Genomic DNA, 22,735 nt, shown 5'->3' with positions numbered 1-22,735 from the left:
GTGCCAGAGATGGAACCCAGGGCCTGGCGTATACCGACAAGCATTCTTTCAGAGTTGTACCCTTCAGCCTCAGCCTCTCACTTGTTTTTACTTTTTGCAGGATGTTCACAGGGTTGCGTAATAATACAGCCTAAACTTAGGTATCATGACCTAATATCATAACCTAATTTTAGAACATCACCATCATCTCCAAGAGAAACCCTGCACTCTCTAGCAATTATTTTCTATTCTTCCCAATTCCTCCACTGGCCAAACACAAGTCTACTTTCTATCTCTATAGATATTATTCTGGACATTTCATATAAATGAAATTATATAGCATGTGGCATTTTTGTGGTTGGCTTCATTCACTTAGTGTTGTGGTTTGGATCTTAAATGTGTTCCAAAGTCCCACATGCTAATGGCTTGGTTGCCAGCTTGTGGTGCTATTGGGAGATGGCAGAATCTTTAAGAGGTAGGGCTTAGTTAAAGGAAGTCAGGTCATGAGGTCACATCCTTGAAGGGGATAAGGAGGCCCTGTCCCTTCCCCTGTGTTCTGACCACTAAGAGTGGAACAGTCTTTCTCCACCACTCTCTTCCACTGCTGTGATGTACTGTGCCAACACAGGCCCAAAGCAACCAGACCAAGCAACCATGGCCTGCAAGCTCTATGAGTTAAAAACCACTCTCCTATTCAGTTGATTTTCTCAGGCATTTTGTCAGAGACGGAAATCCGACTAACATACACTTAGCATATTTTCAATGTTCAGCCACCTTATGACACTAATCAACACTTCATTCCTTTTCATGAAATAGTAAATAGTATTAATTGCATAGATATACGTTTTATTTGTTCATCAGTTGATACACATTTATTATTTTTTCTCCTTTTTGACTTTTATGACTAATGCTGTTATGACACTTGTGCCCGAGTTCTCCTGTGGAGAAGTTTTCGTTTCTCTTCTGTATGTTCAGAGTAGACTTGCTGAGTCACATGATAACTCTAACTTTTTGAAGAATTGGCAGGTTTTTCACAGTGGCTATACCACTGTCCATCGTAATCATTGAAGCGTGGGTGTTCGTTTCCTCTTCTTCAAGACTTATCATTTTGGTTACAGCATTGAATTATTTAAGGTCTTTAAACAAGTACAGATAGAGGACTTTCTTAAGACATCTTCCTACCTTTGCAAGTTCGTGCCTAGTCCAGCTGTCAAAGACCCAGAAGGTGTTTAGTGCTGAAGATTAAACCTCCAGGCTTTGACATTCGAAGCAAGTCCTCTCCTGAGTTACATCCCAAGTCCCAATATTTGTTGAATAAATGGCAAAATTCCCTTTCATAATATATTGTCTTCAGAAGGCATTTTGAAGTTGTGAAGTTCACAATAACCTTTTAAAGTAAGAAGAGTGAGAATCTGATTCCCATTATAGACCTGAGGAAAATAAGGGTCAGAAGGATCAGGTGACCACAAAGTGTCTGCAGCCCAGTCCCAACTCAATGTCTAGTCCTCTCTACAATCAGACACTGGTTCTCGGTGTTGCTTCTAAATACCACATTAGTTAACGTTCAGGAAAGAATGTTAAGAAGCTTCAAAAGAGCTTAGTTAAAAACAACAACAGAACAACTCAGGAGAAGCTGAAGGACCTAAGTGCTTTGGCAGTTTGGAGACAGCTAATTATGGTTCTGGCACAGTTGTGGGGGATAGAGAGTGCGCTTCTAACTTTAGCAAACAAATTCTTCACCTTTCAAGTAGAACTGGTGGTTGAGCATTTACTGGGTTAGGGTTAGGGTTAGGGAGTTTCAAAGAGCACTAAATCAGGTGAGGGAGACCTATTTTGGTTTCTTGATTACATTATTGGAGAAAGAGCTAATCTGGAAAGGAAGGTAATTGATCATAGTTTTCTTACCATATTCAAATTAAAACTGTCTTTCTTTTTGTGTTATGCATCTCAAACATACATGAAAGATCAAGAAAATAAACCCCATTGGTCAGCTAAAATTAAAAAAAAAAAACCCTATCACCATATTGCCATTCTTTTCTTCTTCTTTTTTTTTTTTTGCGGTGCTGGGGATTGAACCCAAGGCCTTGTGCATACCAGGCAAGCACTCTACCAACTGAGCTATCTCCCCAGCTCCATTTTGCCATTCTTATGCACTTGTCTTTTATTTATTATTAATGTAGTATGGGGGATTGACCCAGGGGCATTCTACCACTGAACTACATCCCCCCTTTAAAATTTTTATTTTGAAACAGGGTCTCACTAAGTTGCTGAGGCTGGCTTTGAACTTGCAATCCTCCTGCTGCACCTTCCCAAGTTGCTAGGGTTACAGGCCACTTCATTCTTCTACACTAAGACTTTCTTTGAAAGTCATTAATGAGACCATTTTAGCGCATGTGCATGGGAAATGATCGAAGTAGGATAAAATGATCTTGTTACTAGTAGCACCATGAACTTGTTACCTTTGATCTTTCTTCTTTTAGGTTTGCAGGCAAGAGAAGCTGCTGAGTTGGCAACACACATAGTTGAGGACTTAGGTGGGGGGTCCAAAAGCTAGGAACAAGATTTTGTTTATTCATTCTACATTCATTCATTCAATCAGAGCACCCTGGCACTTTTCAAGCACATTATCTTCCAGGGAGACAGACTGTGATCACACTCAGACTTTGCACACGAATCAAGTTTCATCATTATTGACCTAAGATCTTGGACAAGCTCTGCCTTTGAATCTGTTTCTTCTGTACAATAAGAATAATCTTCTTGAATAAGGCATGGTCAAAAGTGAGGTAAGACACCCAGAAATGTGTGTAAACGTAGCCTGTATCATTTGTCCCTTTTGCCACCCTTGTTCTGCTAGGCTTTCAGGGCGTGATCAAAGAAATCATACAGCAGGCAGTCTCTCCGCATATCTCCTTTTCCCAGTCTAAGCGGGCCGCGAAAAGCTCAGAGGTTCACCACGGGATGCCAAAAGCCCGCCCCCAGTGCCGGCGTTCATTCATTTCCCCAAACCATTTAAATTCTAATCTCACGTTACCCGCCTGTCTTTAGGTCTTTGCTGTTCTACAAAGATAATCTATGCTAAACCCTGCTGTCGTCGGAGGTCAAATGCTCGGTGGGCAGGTTGGAAAACCTCCCGGGGCGCTGTTTGGTCCTGATGAGGGCATCGCGCCCAGGGGGCGGGCTGCCGAAGCCGCCGAGCAGCTTTCTCCAGGTCTCCAAACCCGCAGCCCAGGGGGCGGTTCTGAGCTGGAGGGGCGGGCAGATCCAGCACCGCCCCGCCACCTTCAGGGTCGGGGCCTCGGCGCTGTTCTCGAACTTCTGCAAAGTCTGCTGTGGCTCCGGGTTCCCGCACGTGGGTGCCTCCGCGTCGGCTCCCTAGCCGCGCGGTCCCCCGGTCCAGCAGCATCCGCGTCCCTCGCCCTGCACCTGCGCGCAGCCCCCGGCTCCCTGAGGCGACGGCCCCCGGCCCTCGGGTGCTCTCGCACTCCGCACGCCGCTCCGGGATCTGGGCGGCGGCGCGTAGCGGGCGCCCCGAGGCGGCCTGAGAGGCGGGGACGGGGCGTGCCGCCGGCGCCCGGTTCCCGGAAGCGGCTGGTTGTCGGCTCCCGCCGAGCGGACCGGCGCGGCGGCCCGAGCTGCAGCATCTCCACCAGCGCTTTCAGGAGCAGCGCGAGCGGCCGGGCGCCCGAGCCGCGCGCCCCCGCCCGGAGGCAAGATGCTGCCGGTGCACCCGGAGGTGAAGCCCAACCCGCTGCAGGACGCCAACCTCTGCTCGCGCGTGTTCTTTTGGTGAGTGTCGCGGCGCCGCGGTTCCCGGGAGCGGGCGCGTTCCTGTGCGCGGCGAGTGCGCGGCGGGCCGCGCTTCTGAGCGCCAGGGAGGGGGACGCGGGGACCTAGTGGCTCTCGCAGGTGGAGGTCCCCCAGCGGGCGGTGCCCAGCAGGAGGTGCGGAGGCGGAGAACGAGTCTGCCTGGAGGCGGAATCCTGCCGGGCCAAAGGACCCGCGGGACCCCCACACGCCCACCTACCGCCCGGGATTCGCAGCTCTTCCGCTTTAAAGCTACACCTTTTTCTTTCATTTTAAGCCCCTGTAAGAGCTGCCCTTTTCGCAGTCAAAGCCTGGTTAACGTCCTGACCAGTGCCATCTCGCAATGGTGTCCCCCACCCCTCTGATTTTCCTTACTAGACAACGCATTCCAGCCCCACCGGCTCCGCCTGTGTGTGCCCGCATGTCTGTGAATCATTCATCTCTGTGACACTGGCTCTCGTCGGTGTGTGTCGTGGTGCTTAGTTATGACAGGTTTCATTTAAAGAAAGGCTATTACTATTTTTAATTGATGAATGGGGACACTATTCTTGAGCAGAAACTGCCCCCGCGTTTTGCTTTTGGCGGGTACACTCAGCGTCCTGGTGTGTCTTTGACCAGATCCTTTCTTTCCCTTTTTGGTGAAAACTTAATTTCTGTCTTTGAGGACTACCCTGGGGGTGGGCTCCCTGAAAACTGTGGGGTCTTACCTGGATCTCCATCTATGGTCTTTAAAAAAATTTTTTTTAACTTGTTGATGGACCTTTTATCTATCTATCATCCTTCTATCTACCTATCTATCATCTATCCGTCGTGCTGAGAATGAACCCAGTGCCTCACACATGCTAGGCAAGTGCTCTACCACTGAGCTACAACCCCAGCCCTGATCTATGGTCTTGATGCAGGTTGTGACAGTCCTACTATCCTAAAACAACTAATGGTCCAGAACTGGGAGGTCCCCAGCCCTACCAGGCTGACTTGCTGGAGGAAATGGGTGACAAAAGCTTAGATAATGGAGATTATGAACTAAAGATTTGCATCTAGCAGCTTGGCTACTAATATAGGCCTGAGCCTTTGGGATTTAATCACACTTGGTTGATTAGTATAGCTTTTTTTTCTTGACCCCTGTTCTTTCATCTTTCCCACATTTTTGGTATTTCCTTTTTAATGGGAAAACCTAGGGAATCCCAAGAAAACAAGTCATCTGTGCTTGTTTTAATTGTGGTGTATTCAGAGTACTTAGGACCTGCTCTTGGCAGATTGGAGGCCCTTAGGGAGAGAGAGGGGCGTGGAGGAGGAAGGAATATGGGTGTGGTTAACATGAAACATAATTCAAAGGAGGCAAACTGTCTCCTTAACTTTAGGCAGGGCCCAGAACTCTTGATTCACTTTCCATTTGTGGATTTTCAGAATGTAGATGCAGGGAAAGCCAGGCCTGGTAGTGAAGCCCCATAGTCACAACTACTTGGGACACTAATACAGGAGGATGATCACTTGAACTCAGGAGTTTGAGACCAGTCTGGGCAACATAGTGATACCCTGTCTTAAAAAAAAAATGTGGATAGAATAGATTCAGGGAAATGGGAAGGTAATTGGTTGGTGACTTGGGTGGGCACCATTTCTGTTTGCCAACTGAAAGGGAAGAAACCATTATCTCTATTTACATTTGAACTCAGGCTGAGGTATTTTGTATTTTGATTAAGTTGCCTAGGGTCACACTGCTAGTAAGGGTAGGAGCAGGATCCCCAAGCCTGTGTTCATAGCTGCTGTGCTGAGCTCTTTCATTGAGGAGTTTGTTCCTGAGTGCATGGAGCGGGCTGTCCCCCTTGTTCTTGCAGGCTGGAGTTTCTCAGGGCAAGTTCTTAACATTCCTGTTTTTATTTTGTTTTGGATACCAGGGATGTAACTCATGGGTGCTTAACCACTGAACCACATTTGTAACCCTTTTTATTTTTTATTTTGAGACACGGTCTCCCTAAGTTAGTTAGGGCCTTACTGATTTGCTGAGGCTGACTTTTTAACCCGCGATCCTCCTCCCTCAGCCTTCTGAGTTTCTGGGATCACAGGTGTGTGTCACCATGCCTGACTTGCATTCCCATTTTTTGGAGATATTGCACGTGAAACATCTGTTGGCATGCTTCGGGGCAGTTCTCCAAGTGGGGCATTCAGACCGGCAGCATTAGCATCAGCTGGGAGCTTGTTAGAGCTTCAGAGTCTCTGGCCTCTATTCTAGACTGGTTTAGTAAAACCAGAAAGAGAGAGAGAGTGTGTGTGTGTGTGTGTGTGTGTCTGTGTGTGTGTGTGTGTGAGTGAACATGTGTGTGAACATGTGTTCCAGGTGGTGCTAATTTAAGGGTAGGGAGGGCTCACTGCTTTAACCTGCTTCTGTTGGCCTTGCTATTCCAATATTTTACTTTTAAAAGGGGGCGTGACTGGAAAGTCAGCTGATGATCATCCTATATTTACTTCCCTTCTGCAGTTTGAGAAATTGCAAAGTCTGAGGCCCCATAGTGCTATCCTTGTACATCCTAGCTTGCAGCAAGCTGGGAAACTGAAACAGCCCGGCCAGGAAGTGGCCTCCTGGAGGCAGTGCCCACCTTAGAGAAAAACCAGTTCTTCATCTTCTTATTGGGTGTTTGATTTTCTTCTCAAATTTCATCTGCTTTCTGAACTTGTAGCTGCCTACCCAAACGATGCCAGTAACTAGCTTACTGACTCTTATCCAAAATGTGCCACTGGAATTTTGATGTATTAATAACACAGTTTGGATTTGCCATACATTATGACTATTAATAACTTTTGAAAACAATATTTTGTTTTATATTTCTGCAAGAAATTTAAAACTAGAAACAGGAAAGGAATAAGGATGATTTCAGGTATACTTGACCACTGAGCCACATCTCCAGCCCTATTTTGTATTTTATTTAGACAGGGTCACATTGAGTGCTTAGCACCTCACTTTTGCTGAGGCTGTCTTTGAACTCGTGGTCATCCTTCCTCAGTCTCCTGAGCTGCTGGGTTTATAGGTGTGTGCAACTGCGCCCTGCACTCATGCATTTTATAAAACTGTAAATAGTTTTTGACTCTTGATTCCTTCTTAATTTTTGATGGTTAACATTTATAGTATTAAATATTCTACACGTGATATTTAATGACTATAATTTGTGCAGTCTTTCAGTATTGTTGAACATCCTTGATTTCTAATGATCATGCAATGTTTATTCATGCCCACAGTTTGGTGCAGTTGTGTGTGTGTGTGTGTGTGTGTGTGTGTGTGTGTGTGTGTGCGCGCGCGTGCGCTCGCGCTGGGTCTTAAGCTCAAGGCCTTGGGTGGGCTAAACATGCATCCTACTACTGAGCTGCAACCCCAGCCCTATTAATATATCTTATTAAATTTCCAGGATCACCTATATCTCTGCATGCATTTTCTCTTAGCTATTTTCTTATTACATTCCTAAAAAAATTGAAGGCAGTTAGAATTTCGTTTTGTATTTAATATGATAGGCCCATTTTTTTTCTAAAATAGCACATTTTCTCATTGCTGTCTATTGAATAATTTTTCTTCTTCCCTGTAACTGAAAACAGGTGGTATAGGTTTTGAACCCTGTCCAGCTGAGCATGAGATCCTCTAAGCCCTTGAGACTCCCAGGAATTGTGCCACTCCCTGCTGTGCAGCAGGCCCCTTGGGTGTGCTCTGCCTCCTCTGCTGGGCCTCTGGTGTGAAGGACTGGGGTTAGCAGCAGGTGGAGGGTTAAAGTGACGCTTTGCCCCAAAGGTGGCTGTAGAGTGGATCCTGGGGTCAGATGCATTTGGTCTGCAGAGAGTGGATGAGTCCTTGCTCCCCTGTTGCTGGCTGTGTCTGAGTTGGTGAGATGTTATCTTGCAAAGCCTGAGCTGTTGCAGAAACTGCCACTGGTGACAGTCCAGGCTCTCTGGAGACTCTCAGAGAAAGCTGATGACATAAGGGTAGAAATGCAAATGGCTTAGAGAGCTTGGCTACGTGGGGCCCTCAATCAGTGTGTAGAAGTGGGAATTTTAAAATTCGGTACCATTTTTGGAATACCTCTCACGTGAATCTCTTATTGTTCTTCATTAACAGTCATAAGTCCAAATGTTGTAGACAGAGGCTGAGTTAGCTTTCCAGGGCTCTTTGTCTGGCCTGATTAATTTCTTCTCCTTTAAGCATTGTTTGATGACTTTTGGCAATTTTATATAATAGCTGTAGCCCCAAACAAGACAGGGTACAACCCTAAAGTTGTATTAAAATTTGCTGCTAATTTTCTATAGTGGAACACATTATAGAATTTTATCGCCTCAACCTTTCTTGACTTTGCCTTTGTCCTTGTAGCCCTGCATCTGGTGAGCGGGAAAGGTGTTAAGGAGTGGCCCTTGCAGTGCAGGTGGATAGTTTCTTTCAGAGTCCTCCCTGAGGCCCTGATTCTGTTAATTGTCCTGCCTCCTTGAGGTGTACCTTCTCATCCAGTGCTCTGCTGTTGGGGTGCAGAGCCTGGGTGCCAAGGACATGGTGAGCCTCATCCTAAGTCATCCCTACAACTTTTACATGGGGCCTGGGAACCCTACCTTGCCATGAGCTGCCTCCCTGCCTTTCCTCTGTGAGCTGTAAAACCCTGTAGGCATTTCTTTGATGAGTCAGTGTGCATGAATAGTGTAGAGGTGGAAGCCTGGAGCACAGGGTGGAGGTCTAGGGTTTGAAATTGAGCTCACTCAGTCCTTTACCTGACCTTGTAAATTCCCTGTGGCTGTGTGTGAGTGAGTCTCCTGGGAGAGGATGGTGATGGTTCATGCATCTCAACCTGTTGGAGTTAAGGACTCAGGAGAGCCCAGGAAGTTATGGGGGCCAGTGGATGCTTGAAGACTGTTTCTAGCCTTGGACAGCCTTTAATTTTTTTTTTTTTTATATTTTGTTTTAGTTGTAGGTGGACACATATCTTTATTTTTATGTGGTGCTGAGGATCTAACCCAGAGCCTCCACTCATGCTAGGCCAGCCTTTGATAATTAGCAGTTATTTCCTTATTTATAATACTCCCAAAGAATGTCATGTTCATGAGAGAAAAGGTAAATTCCTGCCATTCAGAGATCCATTTAAAGATTAGGCCTTTCATTATCTTTATATTATGAATATTCCTAAAGCTAAGTGAAAATGGAAGACAGCAGAGGGTTAGCGTGGGATTTTCTCCAGACATTAAAGGTTATGTTTACCTGCTTCAGCAATGTTTTCCAATCTGCTGTTAAAAATGCAGATGCAGGGAGCCTGCATGCCTGTCATCCCAGTGACTCAAGAGGCTGAGGCAGGAGGCTCACAAGTTTAAGGTCAGCCTCAGCAACTTAGCGAGGCCCTACGTAACTTAGCAAGACCCTGTCTCAAAATAAAATATAAAAAAGGTCTGGGGATGTGGCTCAGTGGTAAAGCCCCTGGGTTTGATCACTGTTACAAAAAAAAAAAAAAAAAAAAAAGACGAATGCAAGGTTCTCCTACCCACCTGCCAGGTATTATGACTCTGTTAAGTCTGTCTTGGAATCTGCACTTTAATAGCTAACTTGACTAACATTGTCAGGCCACGTGTTGCTGTTTGCTAACAATTATTTGCTAATTATATATGGACCACTAACACCTATAGAATGCTGCCTGTAGGCTCCAAACGTGACTCAGTGTAGAATATAACTCATGCAGTTTAGTTCTCAGTATGACAGGGCATCATGCTTTCCAGTGAGGACATGGAGGTCTAGAGGATTGGGCACCACAATCCAATCATTTCACCTTTGAATATTCCTGTGTGAACACAGGAACTTTTGGGGGACACCTTGTATCCAAACCATAACAGGGCTGCGCACTGGTCAAGTTTATGTAAATAATCTAAAATCCAAAAAACTAAAATCTGCAGCACATCTGGTCCTAGTCCTATGCATTTTGGATAAGGAATTCTGAACCCGTACCAGGTCAAAGGGAGAGCCCTTCCAGCCTGCACCCAGTACAGAAGTCCCATGAGCACTGGGCAGTGAGGAAATTACTTGTGGGCCTCTTGTGACCCCACCTTAGGATGCCGGATTATAATGTGCAAGCCATGGTTTTCTTTCTGGGCAGTTTCTACACTTTCTTACGCCTTTGTCTCTGGTCTCCATTCATGTCAATTTGATTACCTTCCTTCACATGCTGGCCTTTCTGGTATTCTGGCAGCTATTGTGGCCTCATTCATTAAATCTTGTCTTAAAGAATAATGTCTCCAGTTCTCATGCTGCTCTTGGATGGTAGGGTTTCCACTCCCCCATCCACATGGTTGAACTGAATGATCTTCAGTTTAGTAATGTCTTTATATTAACATGGCATCTAGGATGGATATAACATTCTACTTGTGATCTGACCAAGGGTAGTGTTTTAATTAACTTCTTCAATGTTTTTGCAGTTTTTTTTTTTTTTTTTTTTTTTTTTTTAAACTGGGGATTGAACCCACAAGTGCTTTATCACTGAGCTACATTCCCCAGCTCTTTTTATTTTTTATTTTGAGACAGTCTTGCCAAGTTGCTGAGGCTGGCCTTGACCTTGCAATCCTCCTGCCTCAGCCTCTTGAGTTGCTGGGATTACAGGTGTGTGCCACAGCCCCTGGCCACATTGGTATTTTTAAATGTTTTTGTTGGCATTTCTGATGGACACTAAAAACCCAGGACCACTGACTTACCAGCTTCCCAAAGGTCAAAAATAGTTCTGTGTGTATTTCCATTTTTCTGGTTGAGGGTTTCCAACTACCCTCATCCCTACCCGCTTTTAGGTTCCTTTCAAAGGACTTGCTGATCTCAAACCATGAAAACCATGACCACAGTGGGACATGGTCTTCCATGTGTGTGCCCAGCAGGTGGCAGTGAGGCAAGGGGGCAGTGGTTGTTTGCCAGGGATCTTAGAGATTCTGAATCCTTTGATCCTTATAGTAACCTTGATTCTGTCCTCATGTTACAGGTGAAAGAAACTGAGACTAGAGAGCCAGGTAACATGCGGAGGGTCATCCAGGTAGGAAGGAGCTGTGAATTGAGTCAGGTCCATCAAACTCCAGAGCATGAGTTTGACCTCCATGTCCCTGTGTTTATTTCTTCACTGTGGGCCAGTTATTGATTGAGCTCACAAAGTGAGTAGCATGGGAGTTTCACACTTGTGAGTGTACGATTGCTCATATAATAAATCAGATTTATCTGTAGATCTTTCTTGGTGTGGCTTTTTTGTGGTGCTGGGGATTGAACCCAGGGCCTTGTGTGTGCGAGGCAAGCACTCTACCAACTGAGCTATACCGCAGCCCCTATTGGGGTGTCTTCAGGATGTGAATGACATGTATGCTAAACCTGATTGACCACTTCTGTTCATGTTGCCCGTTGGAGTGGTCCCTCAACAGCTAGACAGTATGCACCAAGATGTGATGTCAGGTGTTTGTCCTGTTCTGTAGCATAAGGGTCACTGTCAATGGCTTAACATGGCAGGGTGGGCCTAGAGGGGTTTCAGTGTTGCAGAACACAAAGGGGTCATTTATATGAGCTTTTAGTGTTCATTAAGCACCATAATTTGTTCACTGTAAAGTAGATAACTTATTCTTTGTGAGTGTGTGTGGTGTGTGTGTAGCACTGGGGATCAAGCCCAGGGCCTCACATGTGCAAAAGCTTGTGCTCTCCCAGGGAGTTACACTCCCAACCCCAGACAATGCATTCTTAATAGATGTCACCTGGTAGAGTCCATGTACGTGCCTAATATATGTTAGACCCTTAAGAAATGGTGACAGTGAAGATTGTTGAAAAATTCATCCTTTCATTGTATCTTTTTATTGCCTTAAGTGACCAAGTCTTATTTAAGTTTTATTCCTTTGTGTGTGTGTGTGTGTGTGTGTGTTTAACTAAATTATTAGCCCTCTGTTGTAGTCAGCTTTCCATCATTATAACGCAAGGCCTGAGGTAAAAGAGGCAAGATTTATTTTGGCGCCTGGTTTTAGAAGTCTAGTCCAGGGCCCTGTCATTCTTTGGGCCTTGACGAGGCAGCACACCGTGGTGGGTAGCATGTGGTGAGAGGGGCACCCTTCGTGATGGTGGGGCAGCAAGGAGACGGAGGGGTCAGGGTCCCAGCATCCCCTTTGAGGACATGTCCCCAGCGAGCCACTTCTTCCCACTAGGCCTCACGTTTTACAGGTCTCACCACCTCCCAGAGCTCCAGGCTGAGGACCAAGCCTTTAATAAGGGCCTTTGGGGGACATTTCAGATCCAAACAGTAGTGCTCTCTGAGGGTAGAAACCAGTGTTTTCTCCATCTTTATCTCTCAGTTCCTACCCGAATATTTTACACTGGACACACTTAGTAATTATAAATTATTCCCTTAGTCTTCATCTGGGCTTCCCAGTTTAGAGACACCGATGCCAGTACCTTAGATAGGAGCAAGTAAAAAGCTGGATCCAGGTTCTAGTCTGTGGTCTTGTACTTATGAGGTGTGTGTGTGTGACCTTGGGCAAGTGTGTCACTGTGGGCTGTGGTGTCCTTTTCTACACATTAGGGAAATTAAATTTACTCATGGCATTTCCCAAGATGATGATGATTTTTTTTTTCTTTTTTAGTAGAGGGACCAGTATCTTTATTTAGTTTACTTATCTTTATGTGGTGCTAAGGATTGAACCCAGGACCTCACACATTGCTAGGCAAGCTTTCTACCACGTAGCTACAAAATCTGAGCTACCCGAGCTACAAAACCCAGCCCCTCCAAGATATTTTTTAAGGATAATATGATAAAGTTTCTTTACTTATATTTTTGCCCACCTCCAATCAAGCAGGGCAAGTAAGCAGGGAAATACACGGAAGTGGTGCAGTGTGTAGTAGCCATCTGTGGTGAGTAGATGAGTGACCTGTTTGTAACTGCCTCTAGAAATGAAGCTGTCTTTTAAGGAAAGGCAACAGGGAAGTTTAATTCATGCTCAGACCTGGGCTACTTTGTGGAAATACACTGAAAATTTTAAGTAGGCGCTGCACCATCCCTAAAGAAAGCTTCCAAAAAGTTCCACAGACAAGCAACATGGTGGAAACAGCCCCATTCAGCTCTACTGGCTGGCATCCCACACCTAGTAACCAGAGCGTGCACTTTCTAGCTGTCTGAATGTGGGGCAGTGTCTGGTGGGTGACAGGGAGCTTGGTCCTTGCTGTGTTGTGGCTGGGAGGTCTCAGCGATTCCTGATTGCAGCCCCACTCACGGCAGGCTTCGTCTCTGCAGAGCCCAGCTTTCTGATCCAGAGCTAAGGTGGTGTCTTCTTTGGTGTTTGATGTTCTCTTGGCATGGGCCCAACTTAGCTTCCCCTTTCATTACCCACAGTCCCTGGGCACTCAGTGAGGGATGTCCCTCCCTGCCACCCTGGTTGTCTGCAGTTCCCCTGCCTTAGCTCAGTCTCCTCCTGTCCAGTAGCCACCTCTCGACTCTGCTGCTGAAAACCTGCCCATTAACCAACTTTTAGCCCATTATTCCAAGAATGTGGATCTGTAATACGTCAGGTGCTTTTTATTATTTTATTTTAGACTTTGTTGCTGAACAGCACTTTTGTAGTCAGAGAACTACTTAAGTACCTTACAAAGACGAACTTATTTACTTTTCACAACAAGTTTAGGTTGTAGCTCCTGTTATTTCTCAAGGTCACATGGCCTGTGAGTGGCAAAGCCTGGCTTCACAGCCAGGTGGGTAGTCTATCCAGAGTCCTTGCTCTCTGCTGCAACTTGTTGTTACCTCTGGGTTGTAGGTGCTGGGATCAGAGTGGAGAGTGAGCCCAGGCCCCACCCTATGGGGGCTTATGTTCTAGTAGCAGACCGACCATAGGTACTTCTAAGCCTCTGCTGAGTGTCTGCTGGGAAGGCTGGGTTAGCCATGGGCCTCCATGACTATCAGCTCCATGCAGCTCTGGTCCTGCCTGTGTGCTTGTCACTGTGTGTGTCCCCAGTGACTGTGTGGTCCCCAGCACACAGTAGCTTGGGTACCATGCTTGAGCGAACAACTAGGACAACTTCGCTTACACTTCAACTAATTGTGATGGGATCACGGGCTTTCCCTCTGGTGGAAGGGATGCTAATTACAGGGATAGAAGAAATCCTGATTCTCTTCCTCCCTTTGTGTAGGTCTAGAGCCAGTCAGTCCATCATTATAGAAAGCCCTGTTGATGCCACTGCTCTAGGCTAGAGGGTAGACCTCTAGACACTGAAAATCTTTTAAAAAAACTTGGTCAAAACCAGAGGTACCAATGGTTAGCAGGGTCCGGGGCTGTGGACGATGAGGGTCAGGGGCTGGAAGTGTGAGTGGGTGGCTGGTCTTGCAGAGTGGGACCTGGGTAGCTTCAGGAATGATGGGTGGTGTCATCATCAACTTTATGCATGTTTACTCATTTAACCCTCCCAGCAATTCTGAGCTGCTACTTTATCATGTCCTGTTTAGAAGTGAAGAAATAGAGTTACGGAGAGGTCAAGACACTCTCCTGAGGTCACACAGCTAGTGAGTGTCAAAACAAGGAATTGAATCCAGGCCATGCAGATTTAGAGTCACCATGCTTACTCTCTTCAATCTTCTGCCTTTCAGCTTGACGTATCTAGCAGAAAAAAGATCATTCTGGCTGTAGCCTAGGAAAGCTAAAAGAGGAGTCCAGTTTCTACATGTTTTGATCCTGTTCTACAAATTTTTATATGATGACCCAAGACACTTGTATTCTGTCTCCCTTTCTCATGTTTAATGTATATGTATTTTAACAAAAACAAAAGTTTCAAAAAACAATACTTATTTTATGAATCAACCATTATAATACACTTGTATTTTCTATTTGATTTCATGAAACAAAATAAGGTCCTGGTCATGGTCAGACTCACTGAACTGATTTTGGGACCCATCATAAACCACAGTTGAAGAGCCTCCTCTTGAGCAAACCAAGAAGGCCGCTGTGCTTTCAGGATGCCCCAAGCCCTCCTGCCGCAGCCTGGGTCTTTTCTGTCTTTCAGTTTCAGACCTGGGCTCCAGGGAGATCCTGGACTTACCTCTTCTAGCACCTCAGTTGTAATGGTGGAATCAGGGCCTTCAAAAATGTGTGTGTTGAAGTCCTTACCTCTGCTGCTTTAGAATGTGGTTGTATTTAGATCCAGAGTCTTTAAAGAGGCAGTTGAGGGTAAATTAGAGTGGATCCTGATCCAGTCTGACTTGATGTTCTTGTAAGAAGAGGAAATTTGGACACAAAGTTTGTACAGAGACAAGAGAATATGAAGATGCAGAGAGAAGACAGCCATCTATAACCCTAGGGCAAGAGGCCTCAGAAGAAACCAACCCATCCTCACCTTGATCTTGCACTTATTGCCATCAGAATTGTGAAAGAGCTTAAGTCACCCAAGGCTTATTTTTTATGGCAGCCTGAGAAGACTAATGCAACCTGGGGGCCCCACAGAGGCCTTGGCTACTCTGGTGCCACTGGCTGTTAGGTATGAGAGCTTCTTGGTATTGTGGTCATTTGTCCTCTAGGAGAAGGGAGTCACCAAGGACTCTGACCCTGTACTGGACCTGCTCGTTTAGATATAATTCCTAAAACTCTTCAGAAGTGTAGCCAATTCCTATAAACCCTTCAGAATGCTAACTTATGTATTAATACGGAGGAGGAGAGCATGTTCTGTCCCTGGACAGGCAGTTCCTGTGTTCCAAGTATAATTATTACACTTGAAACAAGATCAGTATTTTTGTTGGTGAGTTCTCCAGTGCCAGGTGGGGTCTGGCAGAAGGCTGCCCAGGGTTGCAGGTTGTGCTCTCTGAGAAGATGGGATGACTCAGACTCCTGCTCTGAACTTTCTCTTTTCCATCTGTATGCAAATTTTCCAAATGTTTACTTTTGGGAAAACCCCATGTAGTCCTTAGGGTATCCAGTGTTAATAGTTGAGAAAAGAGAGGGCCCCATTGTTCTCTTGGGCAAACCCCAAATCCTCTTTCCTCTCCCGCTTTAGAAGACAATGTAGTACATTTTTTTTTTTTTTTCCTTGAAAGAGAAAATTAGCTCCTTTGAGCTCCTTTGGGGATCTCTCTTCCTCTCCCTCTCTGTCCCCCTGCCTCTCTCTCATGGACTGGTCCTTTCTGTGAGAAGCTGCCTAGAAAGTAACTTGACGTCTTCTCAAGGAAAATTCCACAAAGCTGGCTCATCCGGACAGATGCTCAAGAGGATCTGTTTCCTGTAAGGAGGAGGCATATTTTCTGAGAGTCCCTTCCAGGAAATAGATGGTGCAGCTGGAAGGGAACCCACAGAGCAGCCGGCTCAGAGTTGTAGAGAGAGGATTAATTGCCTTTGATTTCTGGGAATTGGCCTTTTTATGAAGGGCAGAGCAGAGCAAGGCAAGCAAGCTGTAGCCATGGTGGAAGGCGTGTGTAAGGGGTCAAAGGTAGACCCGAGGGTTTAGTTGGTTAGCTCGAGCGCTGACTGGCACACTTCAGATGATCCCGAAGCCATTTTGATTCCCTGCCTTGGAGGCTGCCACTCTTTGGAGATTTACTTGGAGAATTTGGTGACAGGTGAAAAGCAGGGACCTGGTCAGTGGAAGGAACCCACTCAGGGTCTCACAGGAAAAGCCCAGGTGCTGTTTCCTCCCTCATGTGTTTAGATCCAGTTCCTGGCAAGAATTTCAAGGAGGGAAGAGGTGAACTTGGCCTTGAGTGTGTGTGGACCACTGTGGCAGGTGTGTGGAGGTGTCTTCATGAGTGGGCTGGAGTGTCCCTGAGGGGGTGGTCCTGGGGAACTGGGCAGGGACAGGCCACTCCCCGCAGTCTGGCCCTGTGTGTCCTGCGGTTCCAGGGAGCTGGGGTGAGCGGGTGGAAAGTCTGAGCTGCACTTCCTCCCTGCACGCTCACTTCCCCTGGCCTCTTCTGCCTTCTGCTCCTGCCTCCGCTTTGTTTTGTCCCTGTGTTTCCTTCCTGGGCTCAGCAAGTCATCCCATCCCCGTTTACCTGTTTCCCTGAAAATCCCTGCACAGTGAAGGGCAGGGACATCTTCCTCTCTGAAGTCAGAGGCAGCATCGCCCCAGCCCAGCCCAGCAGTCCTGACCACTGCAGGACCCGAGGAGAAGTTCAGGAGGTTTCCTACCTTTTCCGGCAGCTTCCCTGAAGACAGGAACGCTGCCCTGAGCAAGTCTGCAGAGGCCTTGCCATGGGCGGTCACTTTCTCTGCCTTCATTTGAGGAAACTGAGGTGCAGAGGGGTGAATTTTCTTGCCAAAAGCAACAGAGTGAGTAAGAGGAGGGGGCTGGGCTGTCTGATTCAGCATTTTTAGATGCCCAGGGTCACACGCAGAGCAGATAGAGGAGGGGGAGTCACGTTCCCCAGGGCGTTTGTTTGAGGAGTGGGTGGAATCCTGGTTCCACTTCATGGAGCACGTGGTTCTTACAATGACCTTGCTTTACTGTGTCCAGAAATGCTCTTTCCTGTCCTTCAGTTCCCTAAGAAGTGCCCCTCCCAGAGTACACCACAGACAGAAGTGAATTTCCTTTCCTGGGTTTAGCGATCTACTTTTTTTTTTTTTTTTTTTTTTTTTTTTTAAATTCTTTTAAGATGTTGATAGATCTTTATTTTATTTACTTAATGTGGTGCTGAGATTCTAACCCAGTGCCTCACACATGCTAGGCAAGCGCTCTACCACTGAGCCACACCCCAGCCCTGCAATCTACTTTTTTTGGGGTGGTACCGGGGATTGAACTCAGGGGTACTCGACCACTGAGCCACATCCCAGCTCTATTTTGTATTTTATTTAGAGACAAGGTCTCACTGAGTTGCTTAGCACCTCACTTTGGCCGAGGCTGGCTTTGAACTCACGATTCTCCTTTGTCAGCCTTTGCACCTGGCTAGCAAACCTGCAGTTGATATTTAGCCCAAATCTTAATTTCCAAAGTATTGCTCGGGTCCTGTTGGATCTTGGTGAGATTGCAGAGAAAAGGGTTCGTGTTGGCTGTATTTGGGTCTTCTACCAGGCCATGTTCCCGTGTGTTATGCCTGCATCCTTTTATTTTGGAAGGAAGTGGTTGGTGTGACAGCCCTTCTCCCAAAAGAAGAAAGAGACCCACACCTTGATTTTCTATGAAAGCAGAATCATAGCGGAGTTTCTAATTACCTGAGGTCATAGAGCTGCGGTCAGCCTCTCTTTTAAATTCTCCTTTTCACCTGTACCAGATGGCCTAGGTGGACCTAAGTGGACCCTTGTCACATTGTAATTATTAATAACTCCCTTTCTCTCCTAAGACTATCCCGGGTTGGCTGCTAATTTGTTCCCTCACCCAATGAAGTTCGTACCTGCCCCTCTCAGCCCTGGAGCATATACACTGGACTGTGGACCGGGTGATGTAAATATTTGCTAAACTTTACCCAGAGTAACAATCAGTGAAATCTGCTGTTCTCCACACTTGAGTGGGTGTCTTAGAAATGACCCGTAACCTTTGCTTTTCCTGTAAGAATGAAGGCTGTGACAGCCAGCAGGAGAGTGTGAGCTCCATTCTCTGCTCCGTCTTGAGGTGACCCCTGGCCTGGCCTTGGAGTGAGTCAGACTCACCTGCTGTGGCGCCTGGCCAGGTGGTGGGCATCTGGGTTGGCTAGTGGTAGGCGGGTGGGGAACGTTGACAGGCACCAAGGACAGCTCACAGTCCAGTTTGTGGGGCCCATAGGAGCGTCCTGGAGTTGGGGTGAGCCAGCCAGTGAAGGTGGTTGTGAATTAGCAGTTGAGTCCCAAGATGCGAGACAGAGTGAGCACACTGGATAGGAAGCGAGAGCAAGGGGGCCCGCTGGGCTGTCCTGCACCTGGAGACAACCTTGGTGCGGGCCTCTGTGGCCACACAGACCTCCACCTCCTGGGTTAGGCTTTCAGCCGAATTCTGTCTGGTGGGGTTGTCTGGGAGTAGCAGGGGGCCCTCCTGCTGGGAGGCTCCCACATCTTTGGGGTCTGCTGAAGCAGCCTAGGCTGGAAAAGCAGATTCCTGGACCCTGATGTGGGACGCATGACCCATGTCTGAGAGGCCACTCTCTGGGCCCACCTTATGGTGACTGTCCTGGCTGTTGAGCAGCATGGCATCTTGGTGCAGTTCCAGTGTGAGCTAGTTGCTTCTGTCCTTGAAGTGTGTTGTTAACCCTGCAGTGCCCAGCTTGATGCTTGCCTGCAGGACGCAGCTCCCCACCATCTCCCTCTGCAGGACTCTTCGTGATACCTGTGCAATTAGAGGTGACAAACTGGGTGCTTAAGGACTTCTGGAGAGCTTTAGGCCTTCGACTTCTGCTCAGGCTGTTCCCTGCACTTGGAGCATGCTGACCCCTGCTTGTCACTCAGGGAGCTCTCCCTCTCTTGTCCCCACCCCTCTACTGGCTCCCCTGTTATTCTGAATCTATGTCTCTAGTGTGGTTATGTTCCCACTGCCCCTGTGTGAGCTCCCTAGGACCCTGTCTGTGTCCAGGACCTAGAAAGCGCCGTGAGGCTGTGCCTGTAGGAGTCAGTTTGAGTGAACGAGTGTTATGGTTCCAGTTTCCTGCAGCCCTGGTGTTGAGATTCCTGGTAGAAATGATGGACTAAAAAGTTGTTGTCCACGGCCCATGTTGTGCGAAGGCCGAGGGCTCCTTCCATGGGGATGAGGGAGGAAGAGTCCGTCTGATTTTGATCCCTTTGGAGGGAGGCAGAGGGGTGGCTTGGTCTCTGCTCCTGGCTCTGCATCTGGGGCCCAGTCTGCTCGCACTGTTCCTGAGCCTGAGGAGTTTACACGTGTGCAGTGCTCTCTCCCTGGCTTCCTACGAGTCACAGGTGGCCTTGGTGGAGGGGCAAGGGCAGAAAGGCCAACGTGATGAGCTTGAGAGAGCTGGCATTTAGAAAGCAGGGTGTGGGTATAGGACTGTGGGGCAGACCAGGCCAGCTCGGGAGTGGCGAGCCACCTGTGAGTGAAGGTTCTCCTTCCCTGCATCACCCCCACGTCTCACTGAACCTGTTGGTGTCGTTTAGAGTGGCTTTTGTGTTTTCCGCCTCTGTGAGCACTCTGGTTATATGAAACACCTTTCAGCATGGAGACCAAGGTTAGTGTGAGAGCGGAGCCCCGAGAGTCACTGTGAAGTGTCTCTTCATTTATTTCCTACTAAGTAAACCATTTAATAGACCATGTCGGGAGGCTTTTCAAAGAAAGTTTGTGTTCTTTCTGAATATGCAGCTATTCAAGCTGAGTGTTGGTAATTCATAATTGACCTAATGCTTCAAAGAATGAACTGGTTCAGCAGGAATTTTCCTAAAATCTGTCCCACCGACATAGCACGGCCCAGTAGTAAAGCATATAATTTGTAATTTGCTTTTCCCCTTAACTCTAAAGAGGAAGTAGAAATGTTATTATATTTTAAATCGATGTTACCACTTCGGACAGGTATTGTTACCTGCTTTCTCTGAAATGCATGTAAAATATGGTATACTGGACCTGTATGTTGACAGTTGTTTCTGCTTATTGGAGCTTGGCTGAGAAATCCGTTCTAGGTCTGGAGTCCTTGCCAAAGAGCTCTGTCCAGGGCCCAGGAGATGGTTTGGGTAGTCACAGAGAAGCACGATGGGTTTTCACGGAAAGTTGCTTCCATGTTGTAAGCCAACACACCCATTGTGGTTTGGATCACACCAGTTCTGCCGCAGAGCTGTGAGGGTCTTGTGTGTGTGTGTGTGTGTGTGTGTGTGTGTGTGTGTGTGTGTTTAAATGGAGCTTACTTGGTCTCAGTTACTAGTTCATAGAAAAGTACCAGAAATGTGAGCTTAAATTGGTGCATATTTATTTAACCCTCTACCCTCTCCTAAAAATGTAGAGTGGTGACATGATACAAATTAAATGGAAACTGAGGCTCAGTTAACTTGAATAGCAAGTCTTTTTCCTGGTCGTGAAATCATAGTGTTCTCCTTCTTCTTCATTTCTGAACTTTATGCCATTTGCCAAAAAATAAGTTTGAATTACAGGGTAGCCAAGGCTGGGGCTGAAGCCTCGGTGTCAGAATGTTCCAGTGGGACCTTAAATATTAAAAATTAAGCAATTCCAATTAAAATCCCAATGACGTACCTTACAGAAATAGAGCAAGCAATCATGAAATTCATCTGGAAGAATAAGAAACCCAGAATAGCTAAAGCAATCCTTAGCAGGAAGAGTGAAACAGGGGGTATCGTAATACCGAACTTCAACTATACTACAAAACAATAGTAACAAAAACGGCATGGTATTGGCACCGAAATAGACAGGTAGATCAATGGTACAGAATAGAGGACACGGACACAAACCCAAATAAATACAATTTTCTCATACTAGACAAAAGTGCCAAAAAATATGCAATGGAGAAAAGATAGCCTCTTCAACAAATGGTGCTGGGAAAACTGGAAATCCATATGCAACAGAATGAAACTAAACCCCTATCTCTCACCCTGCACAAAACTCAACTCACAATGGATCAAGGATCTTGAAATCAGACCAGAGACCCTACATCTTATAGAAGAAAAAGTAGGTCCACATCTTCACCTTGTTGGCTTAGGATCAGACTTCCTTAACAGGACTCCCATAGCATAAGAAATAAAAGCAAGAATCAATAACTTGGATAGATTCAAACTAAATAGCTTTCTCTCAGCAAAGAAAACTATCAGCAAGGTGAAGAGAGAGCCTACAGAGTGGGAAAAATCTTTGCCACTCATAGTTCAGATAGAGCTCTAATTTCCAGAATCTATAAAGAACTCAAAAAACTCTACACCAAGAATACAAATAACCCAGTCAACAAATGGGCTAAGAATATGAACAGACGCTTCACAGAAGAAGATCCTCAAGCAATCAACAAACATGAAAAAATGTTCACCATCTTTAGTAATAAGAGAAACGCAAATCAAAACTACACTAAGATTCCATCTCACCCCAATTAGAATGGCGATTATCAAGAACACAAGCAACAATAGGTGTTGGAGAGGATATGGGGAGAAAGGTACACTCATACATTGCTGGTGGGGCTGCAAATTAGTGCAGCCACTCTGGAAAACAGTGTGGAGATTCCTTAGAAAACTTGGAATGGACCCACCATTTGACCCAGCTAACCCACTCCTCGGCCTATACCCAAAGGACTTAAAATCAGCATACTACAGAGATAACAGCCACATCAATGTTCATAGCTGCTCAATTCACCATAGCCAGACTGTGGAACCAACCTAGATGTCCTTCAGTTGATGAATGGATAAAGAAACTGTGGTATATATATACAATGGAATATTACTCACCTAAAGAATAATAAAATTATGGCATTTTCAGGCAAATGGATGAAATTGGAGAATATCATGCTAAGTGAGATAAGCCAATCTCAAAAATCCAAAAGACGAATGATCTCACTGATAAGCGGATGATGACACATAATGGGGGGTGGGAGGGGGGCAAGAATGGAGGACGGAAGGACTGTATAGAGGGAAAAGAGGGGTGGGAGGGGTGGGGGGAAGGAAAAAATAACGGAATGAATCAAACATCATTACCCTATGTGAATGTATGATTACGCAAATAGTATGCTGTTACTCCATGTACAAACAGAAACAACATGTATCCCATTTGTTTACAATTAAAAAAAAAAACCATTAAAAAAATTAAAATTGGAAGTCTGGGGGCTGAGGATGTGGCTTGGTGTTGAGTGCTCACCCAACTTGTCCCAGGTCCTGGGCTCCGTTCAGAGCTGGGAGAAAAGGAAGTGTGTTCTGAGTTCTTCCATGTGCTTATCACTCAGGTGTTGGCCACAGAGACCCAGGAGAGGCGCAGGAAGCAAAGTCAACATCCTCACAGGTTCTAGAGACAGGAGGCATGGCATATCATCACTCAGGGCCACGCAAGGAAGCAACAGGGCGATCAGGAGACACAAGGGAAGGATCAGTGAGAATCTAGGCCACAGCAGGGCAGGGCTGGTGAGCAGGTCAGTCTAGTAAT

At 46.3% G+C, this 22,735-nt stretch overlaps 1 protein-coding gene across 6 annotated transcripts in view; it reads left to right on the top strand.

Annotated features, from left to right (window-relative positions):
• The first annotated feature begins 3,545 nt into the window (after positions 1 to 3,545).
• Positions 3,546 to 22,735, top strand: part of ABCC4 (ATP binding cassette subfamily C member 4 (PEL blood group)) — a 243,002-nt gene continuing 223,812 nt past the window's right edge. For all 6 annotated transcript variants that reach the window (XR_013763518.1, XM_079138025.1, XM_079138024.1 and 3 more), the window contains exon 1: positions 3,546 to 3,765. Coding sequence is in view for 5 of the 6 variants with exons in the window: in XM_079138025.1 (XP_078994151.1) it covers positions 3,692 to 3,765 (74 nt within the window). In the remaining variant the exon portion in view is untranslated. The remainder of the gene's footprint in view (positions 3,766 to 22,735) is intronic.

The sequence above is a fragment of the Sciurus vulgaris genome (assembly GCF_902686455.1).
Source record: "Sciurus vulgaris genome assembly, chromosome: 4".
NCBI classification, from domain to species: domain Eukaryota; kingdom Metazoa; phylum Chordata; class Mammalia; order Rodentia; family Sciuridae; genus Sciurus; species Sciurus vulgaris.
This window is presented reverse-complemented; position numbering and strand designations above follow the sequence as displayed.